This window comes from Papio anubis, chromosome 7 (genome assembly GCF_008728515.1).
Source record: "Papio anubis isolate 15944 chromosome 7, Panubis1.0, whole genome shotgun sequence".
In the NCBI taxonomy this organism is placed as follows: Eukaryota; Metazoa; Chordata; class Mammalia; order Primates; family Cercopithecidae; genus Papio; species Papio anubis.
Genome location: NC_044982.1, coordinates 155,227,267 through 155,252,051, shown reverse-complemented (window position 1 = coordinate 155,252,051; position 24,785 = coordinate 155,227,267). Strand labels below are relative to the sequence as shown.

General features: G+C 39.2%; 1 protein-coding gene across 11 annotated transcripts in view; it reads left to right on the top strand.

The window, feature by feature from the left end:
* TJP1 (tight junction protein 1) overlaps positions 1–24,785 on the top strand; it is a 271,060-nt gene that overhangs the window by 207,499 nt on the left and 38,776 nt on the right. For all 11 annotated transcript variants that reach the window (XM_031668879.1, XM_031668878.1, XM_031668876.1 and 8 more), the window contains 3 exons: positions 180–327; positions 23,187–23,326; positions 24,524–24,629. In XM_031668879.1, the coding sequence (XP_031524739.1) occupies positions 180–327; positions 23,187–23,326; positions 24,524–24,629 (394 nt within the window). The remainder of the gene's footprint in view (positions 1–179; positions 328–23,186; positions 23,327–24,523; positions 24,630–24,785) is intronic.

Genomic DNA, 24,785 nt, shown 5'->3' with positions numbered 1-24,785 from the left:
TTTTTTCCTGTAGACAACTCACCACTACTGATTTGATCGCTGGCTGATGAAATTAATGCATACATTTTCCATTTTATATATAATTTTACTTACTAGCTTATCTTCATTATTACTGGAGTACTTTATACTTGACTGTAATTATTTTTGTGGGAAAATAAGTAGCACTCTTTTATTAACAGACATTTCAGAAATTCAGTCACTGGCCTCAGATCATTCTGGTCGATCACACGATAGGCCTCCCCGCCGCAGCCGGTCACGATCTCCTGACCAGCCGTCAGAGCCTTCTGATCATTCCAGACACTCTCCACAGCAGCCAAGCAATGGCAGGTAAGACACTGGATTTTTAAAAAAATACAGGGGTTTTGTTTGCTTGATACCAGTATCTAAAATTGCTTACAAATAAAAGATGGATTACTTTTGATTATTCAAGATTAGATCTGTTTTTCTCAATGTAGACATTTTTTAAATCTAAAATAACTGCAAACTTTTCCTTAAAGGGTCAGATAGTAAACATATTTCAGTCTTCCAGGCCATACAGTTCTTGTCACTGCTCAACTGCAAAAGCAGCCATAGACAGTATGTAGTGAATAGACAGATTATTCTCCCATAAAACTGTATTTACAAAAACGGTTGATCCACAGCTGTAGTTTGCCATACTATTGCATTAGAAGATGCTAGCAAGCTTCAGGAATCTACTACTTGGGAAAGTTAACTATAGAAGTCCTTTAATAAACACCTTAACCTGGACTTTTTTCTCTTTTAAAAATACACTAGTGTTGGCTGGGCATGGTGGCTCACACCTGTAATCCCAGCACTTTGGGAGGCCGAGGTGGGCGGATCACTTGAGGCCAGGAGATCGAGACCAGCCTGGCTGACATGGTGAAACTCTGTCTCTACTAAAAATGCAAATATTAGCCAGGCGTGTTGGCACATGCTTGTAATCCCAGCTACTTGCGAGGCTGAGACATGAGAATTGCTTGAACCTGGGAAGCAGCGGTTGCAGTGAGCCAAGATTGCACCACTGCACTCCAGCCTCAGTGACAGAGGGGAACTCGTTCTCAAAAACAAAACAAAACACTAGTATTTATGCCAGAGGTTCTGGTATAGTGGTAGTATGTGACCTACCTGAGTTTATCTTTCTTTAGAGTCACATGTGCATTTGAGAATCTGAAGAAAATTACGATCCTTCTCTCCAGACAATTTGCATGTGCACATACACGCAGCAATTGCATACGATTTCTGGAGACTCCCAAGGCTCTGTAGGCCACCAACTGACCCATGGTTAACTGCAGTCCACATGAAGATCACTTGAAACATGAGTCCAGGGCTGAAGAGACAGTTTAGAAGAAAAGGGAACCCTTATATGTTGTTGATGGGAATGTAAATTGATACGGCCATTCTGGAAAACAATATGGAGGTTCCTCAAAAAATTAAAACTAGAACTAGCACATGATCCAGCAGTTCCACTTCTGGGTATGTGTCCAAAGGAAATGACATCACTGTCTCGAAGAGATATCTGCACTCTCATGTTTGTTGCAGCGTTATTCACAATAGCCAAGGTATGGAGTCAACCTAAATGTCCAACACATGAATTGATAAAGAAAATGTGGTGTATATGTTCACACACACAGTGAAATATAATTCAGCCTTTTAAAAGAAGGAAATCTGCCATTTGGAACAACATGGATGAAGCTGGAGGGCATTGTGCTAAGCGAAATGAACCAGACACAGAGAGACAAACACTGCATGCCCTCACTTACTGTGGAACCTGAACAAGTTGGACTCAGAAACAGACAGTAGAATGGTGGATACCAGGGATTGGGGTGGGGAGGAATGGGGAGATGTTGGTTAAAGGGTACACAGTTTCAGTTATAAGATGAGTAAGTTCTGGAGACCTAATTTACAGTGTGGTATCGAGTAATAACGTATATGAGAGTAGATCTTATGGTATTCTTTTGACACATTAAGAAAAGTAACTGTGAGGCATGGATATGTTAATTAACTTGGTTGCAGTCATCATCTGAATATGTATATCAAAACATCACTGTTGTACACCTTTAATGGATAGAATGTTTATTTGTCAGACCTCAGTAAAGCTGGAAAGAAAATTTGGTCATCTCTTCTAGATCTGAAGAGAAGATTTTGGATTCGAGATGCTGAATTGAGACTTAACTTGCATAGAGGTGTTAGCAGAAGCCATAGAAGTCACTAAAATTGCTAAGAGACACAATTTGGAAAGAAGTCAGAGAACTGGATAACAGGGAGCACATTCTTTTAGGAAGTTGAAGAGGCAAGGGAGAAGTAAGAGAAGGGAGGCATACCTAGCCAGGAGAGAGCCTTTTTAAAGTTTGTAAAAAACCACAGTGACACGGTAGTTAAAACTGTATATTCACAAAAGTGTTTCACATTCTACTAAAATGGCAACTAGCAAGAGAAGAGGATAACTTGTAAGAGCTATGAATGTGGTTGCTAATTCGTATCCACTGTAGTTTTTATGTATTTGTGAAGCCGATTATTTCTAAATTTCAAACTTAGATTTATAAATTGTAAGAACCCTGGTGTTTATTTTAAGGATGTAATGATTTTTTAAAGGAATATTATGGCATGTTACGTGTAAAGTTGGCTTATAACTGATGATGATTTTTAATTGCTGCAATTAATATATTCTAAAAATCTTCCTGGCACAGCATAGATGTTATCAGGAAAAGGGGATTACTGCCGCAACACAAATACACACAGTGATATGGCACCTTTGATGATTCATGGGAGCAGCTGTAATTTTAACATCCCTTCTCAGCTAGAAACCGTACTTAAGTAATTTGGACATGATTTCCCCTTTTAAATAGAGCAGTCTTAAAATCTCAAATGTTTGGCCATTAGTTTACATTGTAAACAAATTCTAAATCTTAGAAAATTCTTTCTGATATCTACTTTCTTCATTTAGAGTTCCTTAACACGTAGAATCTGTAACCTTAACTTAAAAGTTGAGGGGGTTTTTTCCCCCTAAAATTACTATTTTTGTATTATATTGTGATGTTTTATTTCTCTTAGGAATCTATGTTCTCAAGTGTGTATACCAAGTGGGGACTTTAAGAAATACAACTTGTGGGCTTGCTTTCTAGTTCATCTTGGGTGCGACGGAGGCAGGTATAGTACATTTCGGACCCCTAACAACCTGGAGGGACTAGAACTCCTCCTCCCACTTTGGACACAGGTCATCAGGAAACCCGGGGACCAGAACCTCTCCCACCTGGACACACGCGAGTCAGAAACCCGGGGTTAGGGGGACCAGAACCTCCTCCTACCCTGACACGCAGTCAGAAACCCGCCTGTGATTTTTAACTACCCAGAAACTTAACTATTAACAGCCTACTGTTGACTGGAAGCTTACTGAGAACATAAACGGTACAAAGTTTGTAGGTTAGTTGTATTATATACAGTATTCTTAAAGTAAGCTAAAGAAAAAGTGTTAATAAGAAAACCATAAGGAAGAGAAAATACTTTTACTGTTCATTAAGTGGAAGTGGATCATCATAAAGGTTTTCATCCTCAATTTCCTTCACCCTTCATTTCCTTCACCCTTGTTTTCACATTTAGTTGTCTGAGGAATGGGTTGGTCTTTCTGTATCATGGTGGCAGAAGTGGAAGAAAATTTGCGTATAAATGGACCCACGCAGTTCAGTCCCATGTTCTTCAAGGGTCAGCTGTATGTTTTTTTTTAAGCTCTGGGTATTGTAGCAGGACGAGCCACAGACAGAACTCCTCAGACACCGAGTTAAATAAGGAGGGGGTTTATTTGGCCAGGGGCATCAGCAAGACTCCTGTCTCAAGAGCCGAGCCCCCCAAGTGAGCAATTCCTCTCCCTTTTAAGGGCTCACAACTCTAAGGGGGTGCATGTGAGGGGGTTGTGATCGATTGAGCAAGCAGGGGGTACGTGACTGGGGGCTGCATGCACCAGTAATTAGATTGGAACAAAACAAGATGGGGATTTTCACAGTGCATTTCTATACAATGTCTGTAATCTATAGATAACATAACCGATTAGGTCAGGGGTCGATCTTTAACTACCAGGCCCAGGGTGCGGTGCCGGGCTGTCTGCCTGTAGATGTCATTTCTGCCTTTTAGTTTTTACTTCTTTCTTTGGCGGCAGAAATTGGGCATAAGATGATATGAGGGGTGGTCTCCTCCCTTATTCCCCCCTGTTGAGACTCTCACTCATTTTATTAGTGGGAGTTCTCACTTTCATTTTCACTACCCATGTCTTTCTGCAAGATAGATCGATAGTGATTCATATAGTACACTTGTGCTGAAGCATTTTGGTGAACTAAGGTAACGACGAAGCTTTTTATCATTTGAAGAAGTACAGGTAGCAAACAAGGGAGCAGTAGGCAGGTTCCTATTATTATTATAACTCCTATTATACGAATTTTAAATCCTCCTAGTGCTGGGAACCATTTTCCAAACATGGCCCCAGGATCAAATCCATGCGACACTTGCACAGGCACATGTGCCAGTTTGTCATATCTCTAACTATGTCTTCAACTACTTGCCCTTGATCATCTATATGTAGACAGCAATTAGTAAGGTTAAATTTACCACAGACTCCTCCTTTAGCTGCTAGCAAGTAGTCGAGAGCCAGTCTATTTTGATAGATAGCATTTCTAATCTGAGTTTCTTGCTGGGCCAGAATAGTCAAGGCTCTGCCGGTTTTATTAGTGATTATTTCTAAGGCAGCTTATAATCGTATGATTCGGTTGATCATGTAAATGGGGGTCCGGTATCCCCACGAGCCATCTTGTGCCCAAGTAGCAGGCCCATAATATTGTATGATTCTCTCAGGGGGCCATTCATCATCTTTCCAATTTCCTATAGCTATGCTTCTCTTTTTGCAGGAAGCGTAGACAGGGAAACCCAGGAGTTCACCTGTTTTTATGGGCAGTAGGAAGAAAGATGGTTTAATAGTGCCAATAACACAACTACCTGCCCACTGGTCAGGTAATTTGGCATAAGCTCTATGCCCACATATCCAGTATAATCCAGTGGGGGCTGTCCAGTCCCGGTGGGACTCCGGGTGGGTCCACACAGTTTTGCAACTTTGGGAACTTACTAAATGGATTCCTCTCTGTTTGATTTGAACTCCACCAAGTGACTGTTTTTGTGGTACCGTTATACAGTTTCTGTCCCAGACAACTAAATCGTCCTACGGGGTGAGTGAATTCTTTTCCTTCACTAGCTATGCAATGTTGTCCAATAATTGAGGCTTTTAGGACACAGAAATTATCAGTGTGATTCTTTTGAGCTGGGAATTCATCAGGAACTGGGTCTGTAGGTACTAATTCTCGGGCTTCCCATGGCCATTGATCTCCCATTACAGTTCCTCCACATACATAACATGAAGTGACACTGAGAGACTGGGCTACATGCTCAGCAAATTTCAAAAACAAATTTCTTGTTTTTCCTGGAATTTCTGGTACTGGTACATTCAGTTCATCATAGAAAGTTTGAAACACTGGCCCAGGAGAGCATTTGTAAACTTCTCCTCGAACCAAGATACTTACTCAAGGATCCAGTCCAGCCCCATCGATTCCTAAGGTCACACGCTCCCCTTTTTTCCAGTGAGGATCAAGGGGATTGGTTATTACTAGCTCTAAGGGGTTACATTGTCCCTTAGTGCAGGAAGGGCCATTTTTTCCATTCTGAAGGTGGACTGGATCCTTTTCATTTTTTATCCAAGTGGCCCAAATGACATAAGACCAGTATCCACATTCATTTCCATACAGTCCTAATTCATGACAAATGTACTTATTTTCGGTCATATAGCCTTTTTCCCAACTGAAAGAACCACATCGCCTTCCTAACTTACTGCTGTTAATGATGGCACAGGCATCAAATTTCAAGATTATGCGTTTGGGCCCCCTTTTTCTTCGGTTCTGCCTAATACTTTACTTGTATCATTTATGAGTCCCCACCAATCTTCAGTCCTTAATCTTATTTCAAAAACTGTAGACATGGGAGGCTCAGAGGAGTCATAACACACATCTGGTCTGTCGTTTCCTGGGCTACATACCTCGTCCTGAGTGTCATTATATAAACATGTTCCTTTTAAAGTTCCTAGGCATTCATAGTAACTATAGAACAGAAGGATTGTTTAACTTGTTGCCCTACCTCGGTAACCTGATGTATACACTGAGAGCAGTTTTCCATGCAGGGAAAATCAGTGGAAGCTTTTACTATACAAGTCCACGTTATAAGGAAAATGAGTCCCACGATGATTCTCCTCATGCTTCGGCCGTGTGTAGACCAGTCAGCTTCCAGGTGTGACTGGAGCAGGGCTCGTTGTCCTCCTCAAGGTCACTTTGCAGGGGTTGTCCGGGCTCAGTTTTTGCCTCCCAGGTTTCCTCGGCTGCAGGTTTCACATGGCTGTGGTGGATCCAGGCTGGGATTCCTTCTACCTTTACAGCCGTGGGGGTGGTCAGGATGGCGGTCTGAGGTCCTTTCCACCGTGGCCGCAAAGGGGCTACGTTCCAGTCCTTGATCCACACACGATCACCTGGAGAGAAAGGGTGAACTGGGGAGAATAAGCTGATGGGACACCTCTCATTTACCCAAGTTGAGATTGTTTGTGTAATTTTTCCTAAAGCCTGTAGCTGTCGCTGTAATTCAATGTCACCTAACTCTCAGGGAGTGCCTGGAAGCCCTCGTAGTATAGGAGGAGGCCTATGATACAGTATTTCATAAGGGGAGTATCCTTTTTTCTTAGAAGGAGTGCATCTAATTTTAAACAATACCATAGGAAGGGCCTGCATCCACTTTAATCCTGTTTCCTGACATACTTTCCCTAAACTTTTTTTGACAGTCAGATTCATTTGGTCCACCTTTCCGGAACTCTCAGGTCGGTAGGTGGCATGTAGCTTCCGAGTGATTCCTAATGCCTTTGCTGTCTTCTGTACCAAGTCAGCCATAAACGCCGGCCCATTATCTGAGCCAATTTGTAAGGGCAGTCCAAACCTAGGAATAAGATCTCAGAGAAGCACACAGGTTACCTCGTAGGCCTTTTCAGTTCGTATTGGATAAGCCTCCACCCACCCAGAGTAAGTACACACAAGAACCAGCAAATACTTGTTACCTCCACATTTCAGCATTTCTGTGAAATCCACCTGAAGATCCTCCAAAGGAGCCGCTCCATAAGCTTGTATGCTGGGTGGAGCAGTAGGGCCTTGCCTTGCATTGTGCTGTCGGCAAGTAACGCACCGTTGTGCTACTGCTTTGGCAAGAACTGGCAAGTGTGAGACGTAGAAGTACTGGCCTAAGAGTGTTTTGACCTCCATCCTCCTTTTATTGCTTGCCCCACTTCTGCGTGGAAGAAGTCTTTTTCTTTCTTAGGATAGGTACGTACCAGGTCAGGTGTTTGAGGGAGTAAGGGGGCTACTACCAATGCCGGGTAAGGGGTAGATCCTGCTTTTCGAGCTTCTGAATCAGCTCGAGAGTTTCCTAAGGCCACTGAGGTGGAGGCTCGCTGGTGTCCCCTGCATTGCATGACTGCCACCCTCTGAGGTTTCCACACTTCCTCTAGTAATTGGTTAATCTAGCATTTGTTAGCCAATGATGTCCTTTGGTATTCATCAAAGTTACCACAGCATGGGGGCCCTTTATATTCAGATTTTGCCCAAGGGTTTATCTGCTTCTTGTACTAACAGGGCTGTTGCTGCCAGGGCCCTTAGACATGGTGGCCAGCCTTTGGAAACCCCATCTAGTTGTTTTGAGAGACAGGCCACTGGCCTTGGCCAGGGTTAAAACTCCAGCTGCCGTTTTTTCTCTTTCTGACACGGGTCTTGTCAAATCTGGTAGTCCTAGGGCTGGAGCCAACGTAAGTTTTTCCTTTAACTTACAAAAGGCTTGCTGTTGTAGACGCCCCCATTCAAAAGGCTCCTGGTCATCCCCCTTTGTAACCACGTGGAAAGGTTTGGCTAGTACTGCAAAGTTTGGAATCCATAATCTGCAAAACCCCAGACAGCAAGTTAAATAAGGAAGGGATTTATTTGGCCGGGGTCATTGGCAAGACTCCTGTCTCAAGAGCCGAGCCCCCCGAGTGAGCAATTCCTGACCCTTTTTAGGGCTCGCAAGGGGGTGCATGTGAGAGGGTCGTGATCGATTGAGCAAGCAGCGGTACATGACTGGGGGCTGCATGCACGGGTAATTATATCAGAACAAAACAGGATAGGGATGTTCACAGTGCTTTTCTATACAATGTCTGTAATCTATAGATAACATAACCGATTAGGTCAGGGGTTGATCTTTAACTACCAGGCCCAAGGTGCGGCCCCGGGCTGTCTGCCTGTGGGTTTCATTTCTGCCTTTACTTCTTTCTTTGGCGGCAGAAATTGGGCATAAGACGATACGAGGGGTGGTCTCCTCCCTTAGTATCTTTCTGTGCACTGCTAGATGTGGGAACTACTGGTTAGAAAGTGTAGTATATAAAAGAAAAGGTAACTTCAACTACAGAAGGAAAAAACTCTTCAGGTTCTTTTCAGATTTTTTGTGGTAAGAATTTAATTCCTGAAAATTTAGTAATCTACCTACAGACAAGATATAAATACCAGTTACTTAAAGGTTTCATTTCCACCCCAAAGTTTAATTTTCAAATCCTGTAACTGTGGAGTTTTAATTTAGAGCATGCCCTGCATCTTGAGAAACAACTTAGATACATTATAAGAGTAAAATGCTAGTGTAAAAAAACACTAAGGGACTTCCATATATAGTCTTTTGTTTTTGTTATTTAATTTTGGCTGTATAAGTGTCTTTTTGTTTTACAAATTGTATGTAAATTATCTTTAAAGAATTAATTTAAAAAATGGCTTGGTCTCTGTGAGAAAGGTTTCACTTGAGTGTAAAAGGAAGTCTGTTTTGGCAAACATCAGCCCTGCCCTATTCTCTTCCTAGATTTCGGAATACTTTTGTATAGTTTTAGGATGTGCGATTATCTGCTGAGAATAATAAACCTCTTCATCTTCATGTTGTGAGAAGCGATAGAATATAGTGATTTCTTAGGGCTTTGGAGCCAGACTTCCTGGGTTCATGTCCCAGCCTACCATTGGTTACTTGCATAACCTTGAAACCTCTGTGTTTCAGCACCCCCATATGCAGTGAAGCAGGCAGGTCATACGTTACAGAATGGGGAGAAATTAGTTATTACAATACCTGGCACATAATGTCGCTACTGTAATTATTATGATGATTCATAGTAGTAATAATAGTATCATAAGTTAGAATTTCCAAATGTGCTTTCTTATCTTCTTGTATTTAACCATTTCTGAGATTTCCTCATTCTATAGTTAAGCAAACTAAAATTGAGAGGTTGCGATAAAGTCCAGGGTTATGTTGTTGACATGGGATTGGGCCCAGGATTAAAACTGTTGGCTCTTTGACCGAAATCTTTGACCTTCCTGGTGTAGAGAAAGAAATTCCGTAGCTTAATTACTACTTAATCTTCAGGAAACTAAAATCTACCAGAGTTCCATTGTTGTCATGACCTACTTATGTTCCTCTGTGTGATATTCTTTTCTTAGAGAGCAAACATATGGAGAGAATTCTGAGAAAAACACACAAGCTTGTTCTTCATGATAATTAGATGAACAAAGTATCATCACTGTTGTCTAGAACTGGAGTTGGCAGACTGCACCATGTGGGCTAAATCCAGCCTCCTAGTTTTGTAAAGTTTTATTGGAAACCCATTCCACAGTGGTATAATCGAGAAGTTACAGAGACTATGTGGCCAAGGGAGTCAGTTACAGAAAAAGTTTCCAAATGCTTTGTCTGGAATGTTAAAATAGTTCTGTTTTGTTTTTAAATTCAAAAAATATATATACATAGGGAAAATAATTACAGTGGTTTTCTTATATCTTAATGCTTGTTGCTGGGCTTGTTTGCTTTGTTTTGTATTTTACTTAGTAATGTTGCAGAGCCCAGGGTGGGCCAAGACTTGCACTGTAGGAGCTGGGAATACTGAGAGAGCTCACAGTTGATGGTGACACTTTGCTTCTTGCTGATTACTGAGTGGGTATCATTGAAAAGATATTTCACTGATCTTCCTGTAGTCCCTGCATAACTAGAGAGTATTTGATTTGCAGGGTATGATCTGAGCCACTGCTTGGTTAGATTTTGTTCTTCCTCATATTTACAGCTATATTAACAGACCCATTTTGTGTTTCCCTCTAGTGGGACAACAGGTGTTTACCTTTTTTGTTCTACCCTATAAAGTTTTATAAAAGTGAGCACGATTAGTCATAAGCAGGTACAATATTGAAAAAATTCTATTACAGTAAAAGTTCAGACTAACAGGATAAAATTGAAATGTGGGAAATTTGGATTGTCAAGATTGACATTTTGCATTCTACCTATTGACATTTTGTTACACTAATTCCCTGAAACCAACAGAGTTCATCTAAGGCCTAAACTGTGTTCTAAAGTGTTTGGGGAATGTGTTTTCACAAATAGAAAAACAGTCCAGTTTATATTTAGCAAATCCATTTTATGAAAATGGTTACTTCTGAGAAGCTTAAAAGCAGTATTTTCAGAAGATTAAAACTTTGTAACAGTTATTTAATCTCTTCATTCATTGTTCCTCCTGAGAAATGCCTCTACTAAATCCTAAAGTAAAAGGTGTGTCAGCATTGATACAGCTTATAATACAGCAAATACATGACAGTAAAATTGAATATTTTGAATCAGAAATTTTTAGCCTAAATTCACATTTGACCAAGTTAAGGTCATATATTTGGGATCAAAAGCTCTTGTCTATAGACCACTCCGTATTAGGAGTTTTCTAAGAGTGCTGAGTAAGTCCAAATATACATGCAGGTAGAGCATATAATGTGCAGTCGTGTGTCACTTGATGGGGGATACCTTCTGAGAAATGCATCCTTGTGTGAACGTCGTAGAGTACTTACACAAACCTAGGTGGTAGAGCCTGCCGCACGCCTAGGCTACCTTGTGTGAACATCGTAGAGTGTACTTACACAAACCTAGGTGGTAGAGCCTGCTGCACGCCTAGGCTATATGGTATAGCCTATTGCTCCTAGGCTACAAACTTGTACAGCATGGTACTGTACCGAATACTCTAGGCAGTTGAAACAGCAGTTAGCTTTTGTGTATCTTAAATATAGGAAAGGACAGTAAAACTACAATATTTTAATGTTGAGGGACCACCATTGTCTGTGGGGTCCATTGTTGACTAAAATATCCTTATGTGGTCTTAGCTTTTAAATTAAAGATCTAGTTTTTTATTTACACAACTTTTCCTCTACCTTCCATAATTGTTTTCTTCAACATTTGAGAACTATAAATGTTATTTCATCTTACTGTACATAGTTTCTGTCACATATTGCTTAATTTTCTCTGAAACTTACATACAGGTTGAGCATAGGTAATCTGAAAGTGCAAAATCCAAAATGCTCCAAAATGCAAAACTTAAGTGCCAATATGACACTCAAGGGAAATGCATTTCAGGTTTTGCATTTTCAGATTAGGGCTGTTCAGTGGGTAACCAGTATGATGCACATACTCCAAAATCCGAAATCCAAAACAGTTCTGGTCCCAAGCATTTCAGGCAGGGGATGCTTAACCTGTGCAACTTTGCCAACAGGCTAAAAATTAATTGTTGAAACATCCTAATATTGATGAGCATTTCTTTTTTTTTTTTTCTATTCAAATGCGGAGCGGTAACCATCTTCTGACTAGTGAATTTTTTTTTTTTTTTTTTTTTAATTTTTTTGACCTTTAGGTTTAGGGGTACATATGCAGGTTTGTTACATAGGTAAACATGTGTCATTGTGTTTGGTACATACTATTTCATCACCCAGATACTAAACCCAATATCCATAGTTTTCTCTTGTTCTCGCTCCTCCCACCCTACCCCCTCAAGTAGACCCCAGTGTCTGTTGTTTTCCTTCTTTGTGTTCATAAGTTCTTACCATTTAGCTCTCACTTATAAGTGAGAACGTGCCGTGTTTGGTTTTCTGTTCCTGCATTAGTTTGCTAAGGGTAATGGCCTCCAGCACCACCCGCGTTCTGGCAAAAGACATGATGTTGTTCTTTTTTATGGCTGCATAGTATTCCATGGTGTGTATGTACCACATTTTCTTTATCCACTCTGTCATTGGTGGGCATATACATTGATTCCATGTCTTTGCTATTGTGAATAGTGCTGCAGTGAACATTTGTGTGCATATGTCTTTGTGATAGAATGATTTATATTCCTTGGGTATATACCCTGATTGGTGAGTTTCAGATTTTATTTACTGATCATTGGTGTTAGCATTTTGTCTAAATAAAATAGATTTCATAAATCCAATTTGATAAGTGCTTTATTCTAAACAAGAATTACATATATTGTTGGTAGTGAACGTGGTGTTGGTACTACTGCGCGTTCTTTTTTAGGCACACCATGAGGTCCTTTATCTTTGTTTTTGTTTTTTTATTTCTGTTTCCCTTTCATCTGAGAAAGATAGAAAGGGTGCCAGTTAGAAAGATACGATTCATTATCTCAATGGTTAATCAACGAATCGATGACTTCTTTCCCATGGCTCCTGTACCTTATACCGTGACCCCTGGTTCTGAGTGATCAATAGGCACCACAGTGAATGTTCCTTCTGTAGTGAAGGTTGAATGGTTTTACCAGTAATGTGGATGTTATCCTGCTCATTCATCTTTTGTCAAATACTTACTGATGTCACATTTATGTTACCAGTGTATGGCGATAAATATCCTGAGCAATCTTTTTTTTTTTTTTTCTTTTTGAGACGGAGTCTCACTCTGTCGCCCAGGCTGGAATGCAGTGGCGAGATCTCAGCTCACTACAAGCTCTGCCTCCCAGGTTCACACCATTCTCCTGCCTCAGCCTCCTGAGTAGCTGGGACTCCAGGCACTCGCTAATTTTTTGTGTTTTTTAGTAGAGACAGGGTTTCACCGTGTTAGCCAGGATAGTCTTGATCTCCTGACCTCGTGATCCTTCTGCCTCAGCCTCCCAGAGTGGTGGGATTACAGGTGTGAGCCACTGCGCCCATCCCATATCCTGAGCAATCTTAGGTGAGATCCCTGCCATAATTTGGATATAGAGCTTATATCCAAATGACGAAAGCAAATACATAAATTTGAAAATATGAAAAAGTAAATTTTCATTAGTGGTTAAATGCTATAAAGAGAATCAGGGTAGTGTAATAGTGAAGCAGGAGGGGACAATATTAGATAACAGGCTCGGGGAAGAAGGCTTCTCTGAGGTCACATCATTTTGAGCTGGGGAAGAAAGACCCTGGCAGGTGAAGGTCGTTCTGGAATAAGACAAAGCGTGTACTTCTGCTCCTGAGATGGAAACTGGACCTGTTGGAAGGGCAGCAGTATAGCCCATGTGGCTACATCGTAAGAGCAAGGGAGAAGGTGATTTAGAGATCCAAGAAGTGAAATTTTTCTGTTTTAAAAAATTTGTTGGTTAGAACATGGAAATTTTTTTTAATATTGTTTATTACTTGAAATATTATTAAATGCTTTTTTGCTAATATGTTTTATCTAACATGTCAAAGTGAGTGGAATATCAGTGACATCCTGAACTTTTGTGAACCAACTGTTATTTTCAGTTTGCGGGGATTTTAGGTTACCTCATTGAAATTCCAGTGTGAGGTTTCATTTCAGTGTGCTTTTGTGAGAGGCCAGAAGAGGGAAGATTTTAATTGATAAAGTTTCTCTAGTTAACGGAAACCCAAGTGTAGTCCTGGGGTATTCAGTGATTGCTGTTAGATTTTAACCCTTAAGAGGAGATCATGGATCAAATAGCAGAAAGTCAGGCTTCAGTATTTACCATATATCCCCTGTTTAAAAAGTGAAAGTAGGCCAGGCATGATGGCTCACATCTGTAATCCCAGCACTTTGAGAGGCCACTTGAGGTCGGGAGTTCAAGATCAGCCTGGCCAACATGGTGAAACCCAGTCGCTACTAAAAATACCAAAATTAGCTAGACGTGGTGGAGTGTGCCTATAATCCCAGCTACTTGGAAGGCTGAGGCAGGAGAATCACTTGAACCTGGGAGGCAGAGGTGGCAGTGAGCCGAGATCACGCCACTGCACTCTAGCCTGGGCAACAGAGTGAGACTCCGTCTGAAAAAAAATGTATATTTAGCCGGGTGCGGTGGTGCACATCTGTGATCCCGGGTACTCAGGAGGCTGAGCTGGGAGGATCGCCTGCTTGAGCCCAAGAGGTTGAGGCTGCAATGTGCCATGATCACGCCACTGAACTCTAGCCCAGGCAAAGGAACAAGGCCCTGTCTCAAAAATAAAAATAAGTAATATAAAAGTAAGAAGTAAAAGTATAAATTTCATTTACTCCATCAGCTGAGACTTGTTTTCTTCGACAAGTACAGTATTTTAAAATGGCAAATTTAAAAACAGACTGCTCCACTTGTCTATGTGTATAAAAATAGTAAATGTACAAAAAAATCTTATTTGCAGATTTTTAAAATGTGAGATAATTTTCTATTTATTTGAGAGAATCCTAATAAGATTTGTGACATTGGTTTCCCAGTATAAAATCTACCAAATAAACTGTACAAAGTGCTATTTTACTCATAAGTATTAGTCAAAGTACAGAATAATCGTTATACCACCAGCGAAGGTGTAACAACACAATTCTTTAAGTGAGAAAAAAGTCCTCTTGGGCTTTCCTCAGTTGTTTCTTACTAAAGTTGTCCATATCCATGAAAATTACTTTTGAACAGCAGATCTGTTTTTCTTCTAATGTGGATGGACTAGATTAATACATGAATATATAAGATGAGAAGCACTTGTACAGTAGAATTAGCTCCACAAACACATACATCTCAATTATTGCTTAAGAACCGTATCACAATGAAATACTCAGATTTTTTCAGAAGTGTGCTCATGAACACATGTATGTTTTAGAAAGTAGATTACATGTAAAGGACAGATTTACATTGTGAGAAACTAGCTTGCAAAATGCCAAAGTGGAATTAAGGGAATTATTCTCCTGCCTTCTCAGCATACTTCCTGGGCAACTTGTTTACCTTTTGTTCCCAAGTACCAGCTCTGTATCTCTTGCTTTCTCATCCCCAGAATTCTTTGGGTACCAGTGCAGAGAGAGACAATTTTTTAATTGCTGTGAAGGAGGAACTTCAATGTGTATGTATTTGTTTCCATATAAAATTAGAGGATTAGCAGTGATTACAACATTCTAAGTATGAAACTGGAGTGTGCCTTCACTTTTCTGTCTTATATGCAATAGAGCCTTCCAGGCTGAAATTTTCCTGTCAGTGGAAAAAACTTTGGAATACGGTTAACTTAAATTCTTAGCATATTTTTATTGTTAATTGTGGCTGAGATAATCCAATACCTTTTAAAGGGATTAGTAACTAGCTTTTGTTTTCACCTAAACTGTGGTGTTCTTGCCTACCTTAGGCAATTACTGAACTTGTAAAAAGTATGTATAAATCCGTTTTTGTAGTATAAGTCTTTAATTTGTAATGGGGAGTTGGCTTTATAAAAGGATATTCTACTAGAGTGAATGTTCAGCCCTCCGTTTATTTCCTGTATTAAGGTTATTTTTTAAATAAAGCACATCAAGTTTATTGGAAAGGTGTTCAGAGAGCTAGAAGTAAGAGGGAAAACGCTATGAAATGGCGACCAGGCATATCTTAAAATCAGGAGACAGAAAGCACAGTGTTCATGAACAGAGAAAGTTGAATGTAAAGAAATTAAACACAACGGGGGTAATGAGGGATTGCCTGGTAAGAGCTAAAGAGAGCTCTGAATATTAAGAACCACAGATAGGGCTGGGCGCGGTGGCTCACACCTGTAATCCCAACACTTTGAGAGGCTCAGTCAGGCTGATTGCCTGAAGTCAGGAGTTCAAGACCAGCCTGGGCAGCACAGTGAAACCCTGCCTCTACTAAAATACAAAAAATTAGCCGGGCATGGCCGCATGCACCTGTAATCCCAGCTACTCAGGAGGCTGAGACAGGAGAATCACTTGAACCCAGAAGGCAGAGGTTGCAGTGAGCCGAGATTGCATCACTGCACCCCAGCCTGGGGGACAGAGCGTGACTCCGTCTCAAAAACAAAACAAAAAAGAACCGCAGATAGAAGGAGCAGCTACTCTCCTTGGTGCTGAGATAGAGTGCCAAAGGAAGAGGCTCCCACCTACCCATCCTCAGGGCTGAGATCTGTCCTTCTTGGAAAGGGAACAACTGTGGCTCACTGAGTGGCCGAGAATTTGCCGTGGTATGACACCAGACGAACTTGCATGGTATTTGTACTCCCATGTGCTGGAGAGGTATCTCATGGGAGACTTCACACGACAGAACCGTTTCAAAGAGTCTGGAGCGGGCTGCTGGCCACTGAGTACTTTAGGATGCTGGGCACTGCAGGAGCATGCTGAGGGAGTGCACCTTCTGTCCTACAGTGTCTCCCCAGGACCCGGTACTGACCATGCTGCCTGCCCCCTGCCTATACTAAATGGCTCCAAACAGCTGCGATTTCACAACCGAAGTTTTTTACTTGAAACATCATGTTACTCCTTGCTAATCTAATTGAGTGTGTATTAATCGGCTACCCTGGTCACATATTTGATTGGGTAAGACCTAAAGAAGGCTCTGCTTACAGTGAGTCCATTCATGGGAGCTATAAAATCTCTCTCAGAGACTCCTTTCCAGTCTATCTTTGTCTGTCAGCTGTCTCGTCTAGAGCTTTCAACTAGCTCATAGCCTCTAGATAACAAGGTCATTACCTTTAGATTAATACGTGCAAGTTAATACAAAGAAAACAAAAAAAAAACAGAAACCCATCTTACGCTTCTGGGGAAAAGCAAAAGTGCCCATAAGAGGGTCTTGAGGTACATTAAAATGCCCAAAGTTTCCTTCTAGGCTACCAGGAGCTAGAATACATAAACATGAGTCTGACTCCTAACACATTATTTTTATAGAAAGCTTTCCTCATAATAGCAAAAACAAACAAACAAAACAAAACAAAACCACAGACATTTTTTTAAGCTTAAATATCGAGAGCCATTAGGATAGAATTATGTGAGGAAGGGCTGGGCATGGTGGCTTGCACCTGTAATCCCAGCAGTTTTAGAAGCCAAAGTGAGAGGATTACTTGAACCCAGAAGTTCGAGACTTGCCTGGGCAACATAGCGAAACCCCATCTCTACAAAAAGCAGAAAACGTTAGCAGGGTATGGTGGCGCGTACCTGTGGTCCAGCTGCACTTGCAGGCTGAGGTGGGAGGACTGCTTGAGCCTGGGAGACTGAGGCCTCAGCAAAGTATGATTGTACCACTGCACTCCAGCCAGGGCAACACTGAGAACCTGACTCAAAAAAAAAAAAAAAAAAAAATTATGTGAGGAAGGTTTGGGGAAAATGTGATTCATTATCACAACCTCACCAATTTCTTTGAGTAATTGCCACTGATTGTTGACTAATTTCATGTGTAAATTCAGATTGTATCTTGACTTCATAGTCACATTTGCTTGTGATAGAACATTTTTATGTTTGGAAAAGTTGATTATTTTATTTTGTGCTGTAACTCTAGATCTGCGTTGTCCAGCACCATAGCCACTAGCCGCATGTGGCTGTTGAACATTTGAAATGTGGCCAGTCCAAATCGAGATGTATTGTTAGTGTGAAATGCACATTGGATTTGGAAAACGTAGTATACAAAAAATATAAAATACCTCATTAATAACTGAGATGATGAAATACTTTAGATACATTGAGTTAATAAAATTTATAAATTGATTTCACCATATTTTATTTAACATGGATTCTGTAAAATTTTTGATTACATAAGCAGCTCATTTTATAATTCTCTTAAACACTACTGTTCTAGTTCTTTATGTATTATTGAATAATGCCTCCATCTTTTGGTAGGTAATGGAAATGCACTAAAAAGAGCTAATATTTCAAATATTAATTGTATGAAAACTTGAACAGAGTGGTGTGAGTCCTATTTATGTGGAATGTTTTTGAAGGCTAATTGCATTTAAAGTTATAATGATTATATCACAGGACAAAAAGGTAATTAGCAATGGGGTTTACAAATTTGCCAAAGATAAAAATACGCCCAGGAGTTTTGTGTGATATATGAAGCAAGAGCTCTACATGTATAGCCAGTGACAACCTATTGTTTATCATTGAGGAGAGCATCTGAGTTAAAATATTGTAAGTTAAAATACCAAGGTGGTAATGTCTGTTAATCACATTTTAATTTTTAGGCGTTTTGCTCAGTTACAAGAAAGAAAATTAATTGGAATTGTTACCTTTTCTAAACGAATTCTGCTTTGTACAGAGCAATAGAAATCTGTAGAACTATTAAAATTTTGTGGGTAACTCATTATGTTTAAAAATACTCATTTTTAACTCATTTTTTCACTTTTCTCTTTTTAAAAATAATTTTGTATTTATAATATATTATTTGTATTTTTTAATGCAAAGAATGCAGGGATAATTTACTATTTTGCACTGCCCATTTAATCTGAGGAGCACAGCACAATTTGGGGATAGAGCTTAATTTTGTTGATTTATACTTAGCTAATTATGGTATTTTATTACACAAACAATAGCTAAAAATTTTTATCTTTTGTAATTGATTGATTGATTGATTGAGGCAAAGTCTCACTGTCTTGCCCAGGTTGGAATGCAGTGGCGCAATATCGGCTCACTACAACCTCTGCCTCCCAGGTTTAAGCGATTCCTGTGCCTCAACCTCCCAAGTATCTGGGATTACATGTGTGTGCCACCACACGCGACTAATTTTTGTAGTTTTAGTAGAAAGGGGGGTTTCACCATGTTGGCTAGGCTGGTCTCGAACTCCGGACCTCAGGTGATCCACCCACTTTGGCCTCCCAAAATGCTGGAATTACAGGAGTGATGTTTCTTGTTAAACATCATTTGCATATGTAACTGGCCAATCTTTTACAATTTAAAAGTAGCTCATCCTTATTTAAGTTAGAAAATATCTTGGCTTTTTTTTCCCCCCCTAAAAGATTGTTTTACTTCAGTGCAGCTCATTAAGAATATACCAGGTTAAAAGCAGAATATACCTCCACAGAATGGTTAAATGAATACAAAAATAGAAACTGCAAAGTACTTACGTTTTACTCCTTCAGGAAGACAACATAGAAAAAAACCTTTTCCTGAAAAGAGACTGCTAATAATACACGTTAATAAAACCAAATTTTTTGTTTAAAGTTAGGCTTTATTTAAAAATAATTTTAAATATATTTTTTCAATCTTTATAAATAATACATAAGTAAATTTTTGTAAAAGTTGAAATAGTAGAGATAACTCTAAAATTCCTCTTGGCTACTATTTTGGCTGTTTTTCCCTCCAAGGTGAACCACTGTTGCTTGCTGGGTATCTGTTGCTTGTCTGCACATGGGCATGTGCAAACATGTCTGTTTGTATTATAGAGATAACTTTTTAAATAGCTATATGGTATCCTGCTGTATGTATTCTGTAATCTGTGTGTCTTGGCATTTTATTTTGAAATTATTTTATTTGTTTATTTATTTATTTATTTTTTGAGACAGAGTCTCGCTCTGTCGCCCAGGCTGGAGTGCAGTGGTGCAATCTCGGCTCACTGCAAGCTCTGCCTCCTGGGTTCATGCCATTCTCCTGCCTCAGCCTCCCCAGCAGCTGGGACTACAGGTGCATGCCACCACACCCAGCTAATTTTTTGTATTTTTAATAGACATGGGGTTTCACCATAGCCAGGATGGTCTCGATCTCCTGACCTTGTGATTCGCCCGCCTCAGCCTCCCAAAGTGCTGGGATTATAGGAGTGAGCCACCGTGCCCGGCCGTTTTAGAGTTATTTTCATGTCTGTGCATATCGTTCTCTTTCATTATACCTAATTTTAATAGTCTTTTACAAACAATGTATGCTTATTAGAACAAGTGAAATAGATCAAATCCACCAACTCCACTTCACCCCCAGTTCACTCTCAATTCTCACTCTTCTTGAATTAAGCCATTCTCCAGACTCATGCTGACATTTGGTATCATATATAGGGTTTGGGTTTTTCTTTTAAAAATTAAGAGATGAGGTTTTGAATTATTACTCAGCTAAATTATTTCAGTTGAACAATACAAGGTGAACATCCAGTTTATTCTTTTGATTAAAAACTTTCCATATTATGGAAACACCTTGTTTCTAGGTGTTTGCCTGCGAAAACATGGCAGTAAGCACCTTCGTACCTGATTTCATGTACTGTGCTGGTGCTGGTGCATTTTATTTCTAAAGTCTTCAAAGAGTGTGTTTGTGTCGTTTAAAAATTTTAATGGATAGTACCAGATTACTGATATAGATGTGTTTCAAATGTAAGTCTTTATAATATCTTTTACTATGCAAGTAAAAATTTTTAATCTTGTCAGATATTACTGGGACTTTATAATTATGTCAGATGCCTTTATGGCTTCCAAATTTCTATCTTACTTGCGAAGACTTCCCCCAGTCTAAAGTTTTGGAATGTTTAATGCTCTTGTTACTGGTGTTATTTTTTCCTTTTCATTTCCATCTGATCGTTGACGATATTGACAAAAGGTTTTTTTTTAATGTAATTAAAATTATCTTAATTCAGAAAATTTTTTGTAGTCTTTAATATTCATTAAGGTTTTTGGTTTTTTTTTTTCCCCAATATTTTGGGACCATTAGCTCATGATTATATTACCTGGGTCTTCAAAATCAGAGTGAATAACAGTAGTGTTCACAGGTATCACTGTCCTGTCACTGATTTTGGTGTAAGTAGTGTAAATACATTCAGCATTTCACTGTTTGATAGGGTGTTTGCTCTTGGTTCTAGTCATAATTATATTGCTTATTTCATTTTTTGTTTAGGAATGACTGCAAATTTTCTCATGCCTGTTTGATACTAACACTTTTTTTCTGTAAATATTTGTGCACAGTAATGAATTGTGTCAACAAATTCCTAATGTTGAACTAATCTTGCACCCTTGAAATAACGCTGATGATAGTCTTCTAATATACTACTGTATTCTCCTAGCTAGTATTTTATTTATTTAGAATTTTTTCCTCTATTCATAATGAAAAATATTATTTTCTCTCTTTGTACTGTTGTCGTCAAGATTTGGATGTTAAAGGTTCTGGTAGCCTCAGATTGGAATGCTGATGACCAGAGTATTGATAATTGTTGAAGATGAGTACATGGGGTTTTATGATACTATTGTCTGTATTGCTGTATATGTTTGGAAATAAAGGTTTTTTTTAAGTGAATTAGAGAGCTTTTTGTATTTTTCTGTGGTCCAGGATAATTAAACAAATTATTTTGTTTTTCCAAGGTTGGGAGATTACAGCTGGAAAACCATATATACGTGATACTTTGTAAAATTATAGATCTTGATTTCTTTTTATTAAAGATACATTTATTGGCTTCTTTTAAAATATATATTGTCTCGGTACACTGTATGATTTCTGTTTATCTGGGGAAATTATTAATGAATATTTCGTTTTATTTTGTTTCTTGCCACAAACTGATACTGGAATGAATGTTCTTATGAATGTTTTCTTGAGTACATTTGTTAGTACTTCTCTAGAATAAATGTAGAAGTGGAATTACAAGGTGTGACCTAGTTACATTTTTTGTTTTGATAATTTCTATTTTGCCTTCAAATAGTCATAAACTTTTACCATCATTTTGTGAATATGTCTGTTTCCCCTTTCCCTACCAGTGATGTTATCACGTGAAAGTTCTCATGGATGATAATATGATTTCTTTTTTTTTTTTGAGACAGAGTCTTGCTCTGTTGCCAAGCTGGAGTGCAGTGGCACGATCTCAGCTCACTACAGCCTCTGTCTCCCGGGTTCAAGAGATTATCCTGCCTCAGCCTCCCGAGTATCTGGGACTACAGGCGCATGCCACCACGCCCGGCTAATTTTTCTATTTTTAGTAGAGACAGAGTTTCACCTTATTGACCAGGATGGTCTTGATCTCTTGACCTCGTGATCCACCCGCCTCGGCCTCCCAAAGTGCTGGGAATACAGGTGTGAGTTACTACACCTGGGCGATAATACAGTTTCTAATTAATTTGTATTTCCCTAGTTCCTAGTGAGGTTAAATGTGTTTGCATATTTATTACGTATTTGTGCATCCTTTTTGCTGAAAAGCCTCTTTGTATTTTTGCATTTCTCTCTTGAGTTGTCTTGATTGATTTATAGTTCTCTTTTTTCTTTTTCCAAGAGACGGAGTCTTGCTCTGTTGCCTAGGCTGGAGTGTGGTGGCTCTGTTATAGCTCACTTCAGCCTCCCAACTCCTTGGCTCAAGCAGTTCTCCCACCTCAGCCTCTTAACTAGCTAGGACTGCAGGAGCAAGTCACAGTGCCTGGCTAAGTTTTAAATTTTTTTTACAGAGTATGGAGCTTGCTATGTTGCCCAGCTGGTCTCAAACTTCTGGGCTCAAGCGGTCCTCTTGCCTTGGCCTCCTAAAGTGCTGGAATTACAGACGTGAGCCATCATACCTGTCTTTTCTTTTTTTAAGTATCAAATTCTTATGTATGTTGCTTAGGTCAGTACATAGTCAGCATTTATATTTGGTCAAACTGTGTGAAATTGTTAACATTGAGCTGTTTGAACTAAAGAATTCCCATTTCATTTAGTTCAGCCCAGTATTATATATTTTTCCCAATTATTTGCACGTACTTTATTTTTATGTAATCACTTATGTTAATATACTGTGGCTTCATTGAGTCTTACTTTAAAAGGCTCCTGTTGATTATGTGAATGTTTAAACTCTTTTTTTAGGACTTCATTTCATCTGAAATCAGTTTATTTTTGTCATAGGGATTTAATTTTTCTACATTTGTGGACAGTTGTCCCAACACCATTTATTAAATGTTGTGTTTCTTCTCCAACAGTTTTGGAATGCTACTTTTATAATAAATTTAGCTATTATAGATGTATGTCTTCATTTTTGATTTTATTACATTAATCTATGTGGTTTTCCTGTGGTAATGCTATTCTAGTTTTAATTACTAGGTTTTTGTAATATTTTGGTATCTGTTAGAGCAGGTTGTCATTGTTTTTGAAGTTGCATTGCCTCTTCTTATACTGTTCTCTTACAGATGCTTTCCAGAATCATTCTTATGCTCTTGATTTTTTATTTTAATGACATATAGTCTCCGGAGTAGAGATGAAGAGAGAATTTCTAAGCCTGGGGCTGTCTCAACTCCTGTAAAGCATGCTGATGATCACACACCTAAAACAGTGGAAGAAGTTACAGTTGAAAGAAACGAGAAACAAACACCTTCTCTTCCAGGTAAGCATAACAAAACACCAAGTTCAAGAAATGTTTGCCATTAGAGTAAAGTAATTGTTAGGATTTACAGAAGATTTTAAAGATGCAATTATTATTGTTCTCATGTGTGAATTTGTCTGCATATGACTTCCAGCGTTTTCCTTATGGGTAGCAGGTTGGCACAAATCAGTAGCCTTTCATGAATGTTATCCTTTACTTTCTAGATGGAAAATGTTTATCATTAACAACTTCTTGCAATTAAGAAAGTTGTTTTCCAACACTGCTCTTTAAAGAGAAATATGAGATTGGCTTCAAAAAGTTAAAAAAAAAAGTTACTTTGCTTTTTTGAAAGTGTTTTCATAAACATCTTATTGATTATATCTTTATTTATTTATGGTTTTTTGTTTGTTTTTTTTTTTTGAGACAGAATCTCACTCTGTCACCCAGCTGGAGTGCAGTGGTGTGATTAGCTCACTGTAACCTCAAAATTCCTGGGCTCCAGCTGTCTTTCCACCTGATCCTCCCTGCTACAGGTGTGCACCACCACACCTGGCTCTTTTGGGTTTTCTGGTTTCTTTGTGGGGTGTTTTTTTGGGAGAGATGGAATCTTGCTTTGTTGTCCAGGTTGGTCTCCAACTCCTGGCCTCAAACAGTCCTCTCACCTCGGCTTCCTAGAGTGTTGGGATTACAGGCGCAAGCCGCTGTGTCCAACCCAAGAACCCTTTTCAGGCTGTCTGTGAAGACAGAACAGAAGAATCAACAGGTGCTAAGATCGGCTGCCTGGGAGGCCTGGAGATTCTGTTTCTGATGTCTTTCACTTCCTTCTCTCAAATCATCTTTCTTGCTCTGCTTGCTTAGTGGCAGAAATATGGTTATTGAAAACCAAATTTTAGCATAATGAGGAAAGGTAGCTACTTGGGTAGTCTTAACGGGGAAATGGAAGAATTCTCTCTTCTCATCTATTTTTGTTATTCGTTCCTAAAGAATAGATTTTTCAAATTCTGATTGCTGGAACTATGGAAAACACAGGTGACTGTGTAACATACCTACTTGTTATAAAGACTTCAGAATTTATTACCATAAAATGTACTCTAATACATGTGGTAGATATGTTCCTCATCAGGTTCTCTGAACTTATGAATCATATATTGCCTGGTTGCTTGCATTATTATTCCATGTTTTTCTAAAGTGAGTCCTACCCAATTTTTTTTTTCTTAGAACCAAAGCCTGTGTATGCCCAGGTTGGGCAACCAGATGTGGATTTACCTGTCAGTCCATCAGATGGTGTCCTACCTAATTCAACTCATGAAGATGGGATTCTTCGGTAATACAATTTTAAAGTTGTATTGTTTTCTTTGTTCATTGTTAGGCATTATTTAGAGTAGGAATTTAATTGTAAACCATATTGCATATATTTTTTAAAATAGGACATACCACCTAATACTATGATTAGTTTTTTTATTTAACATTCTGCTACTTA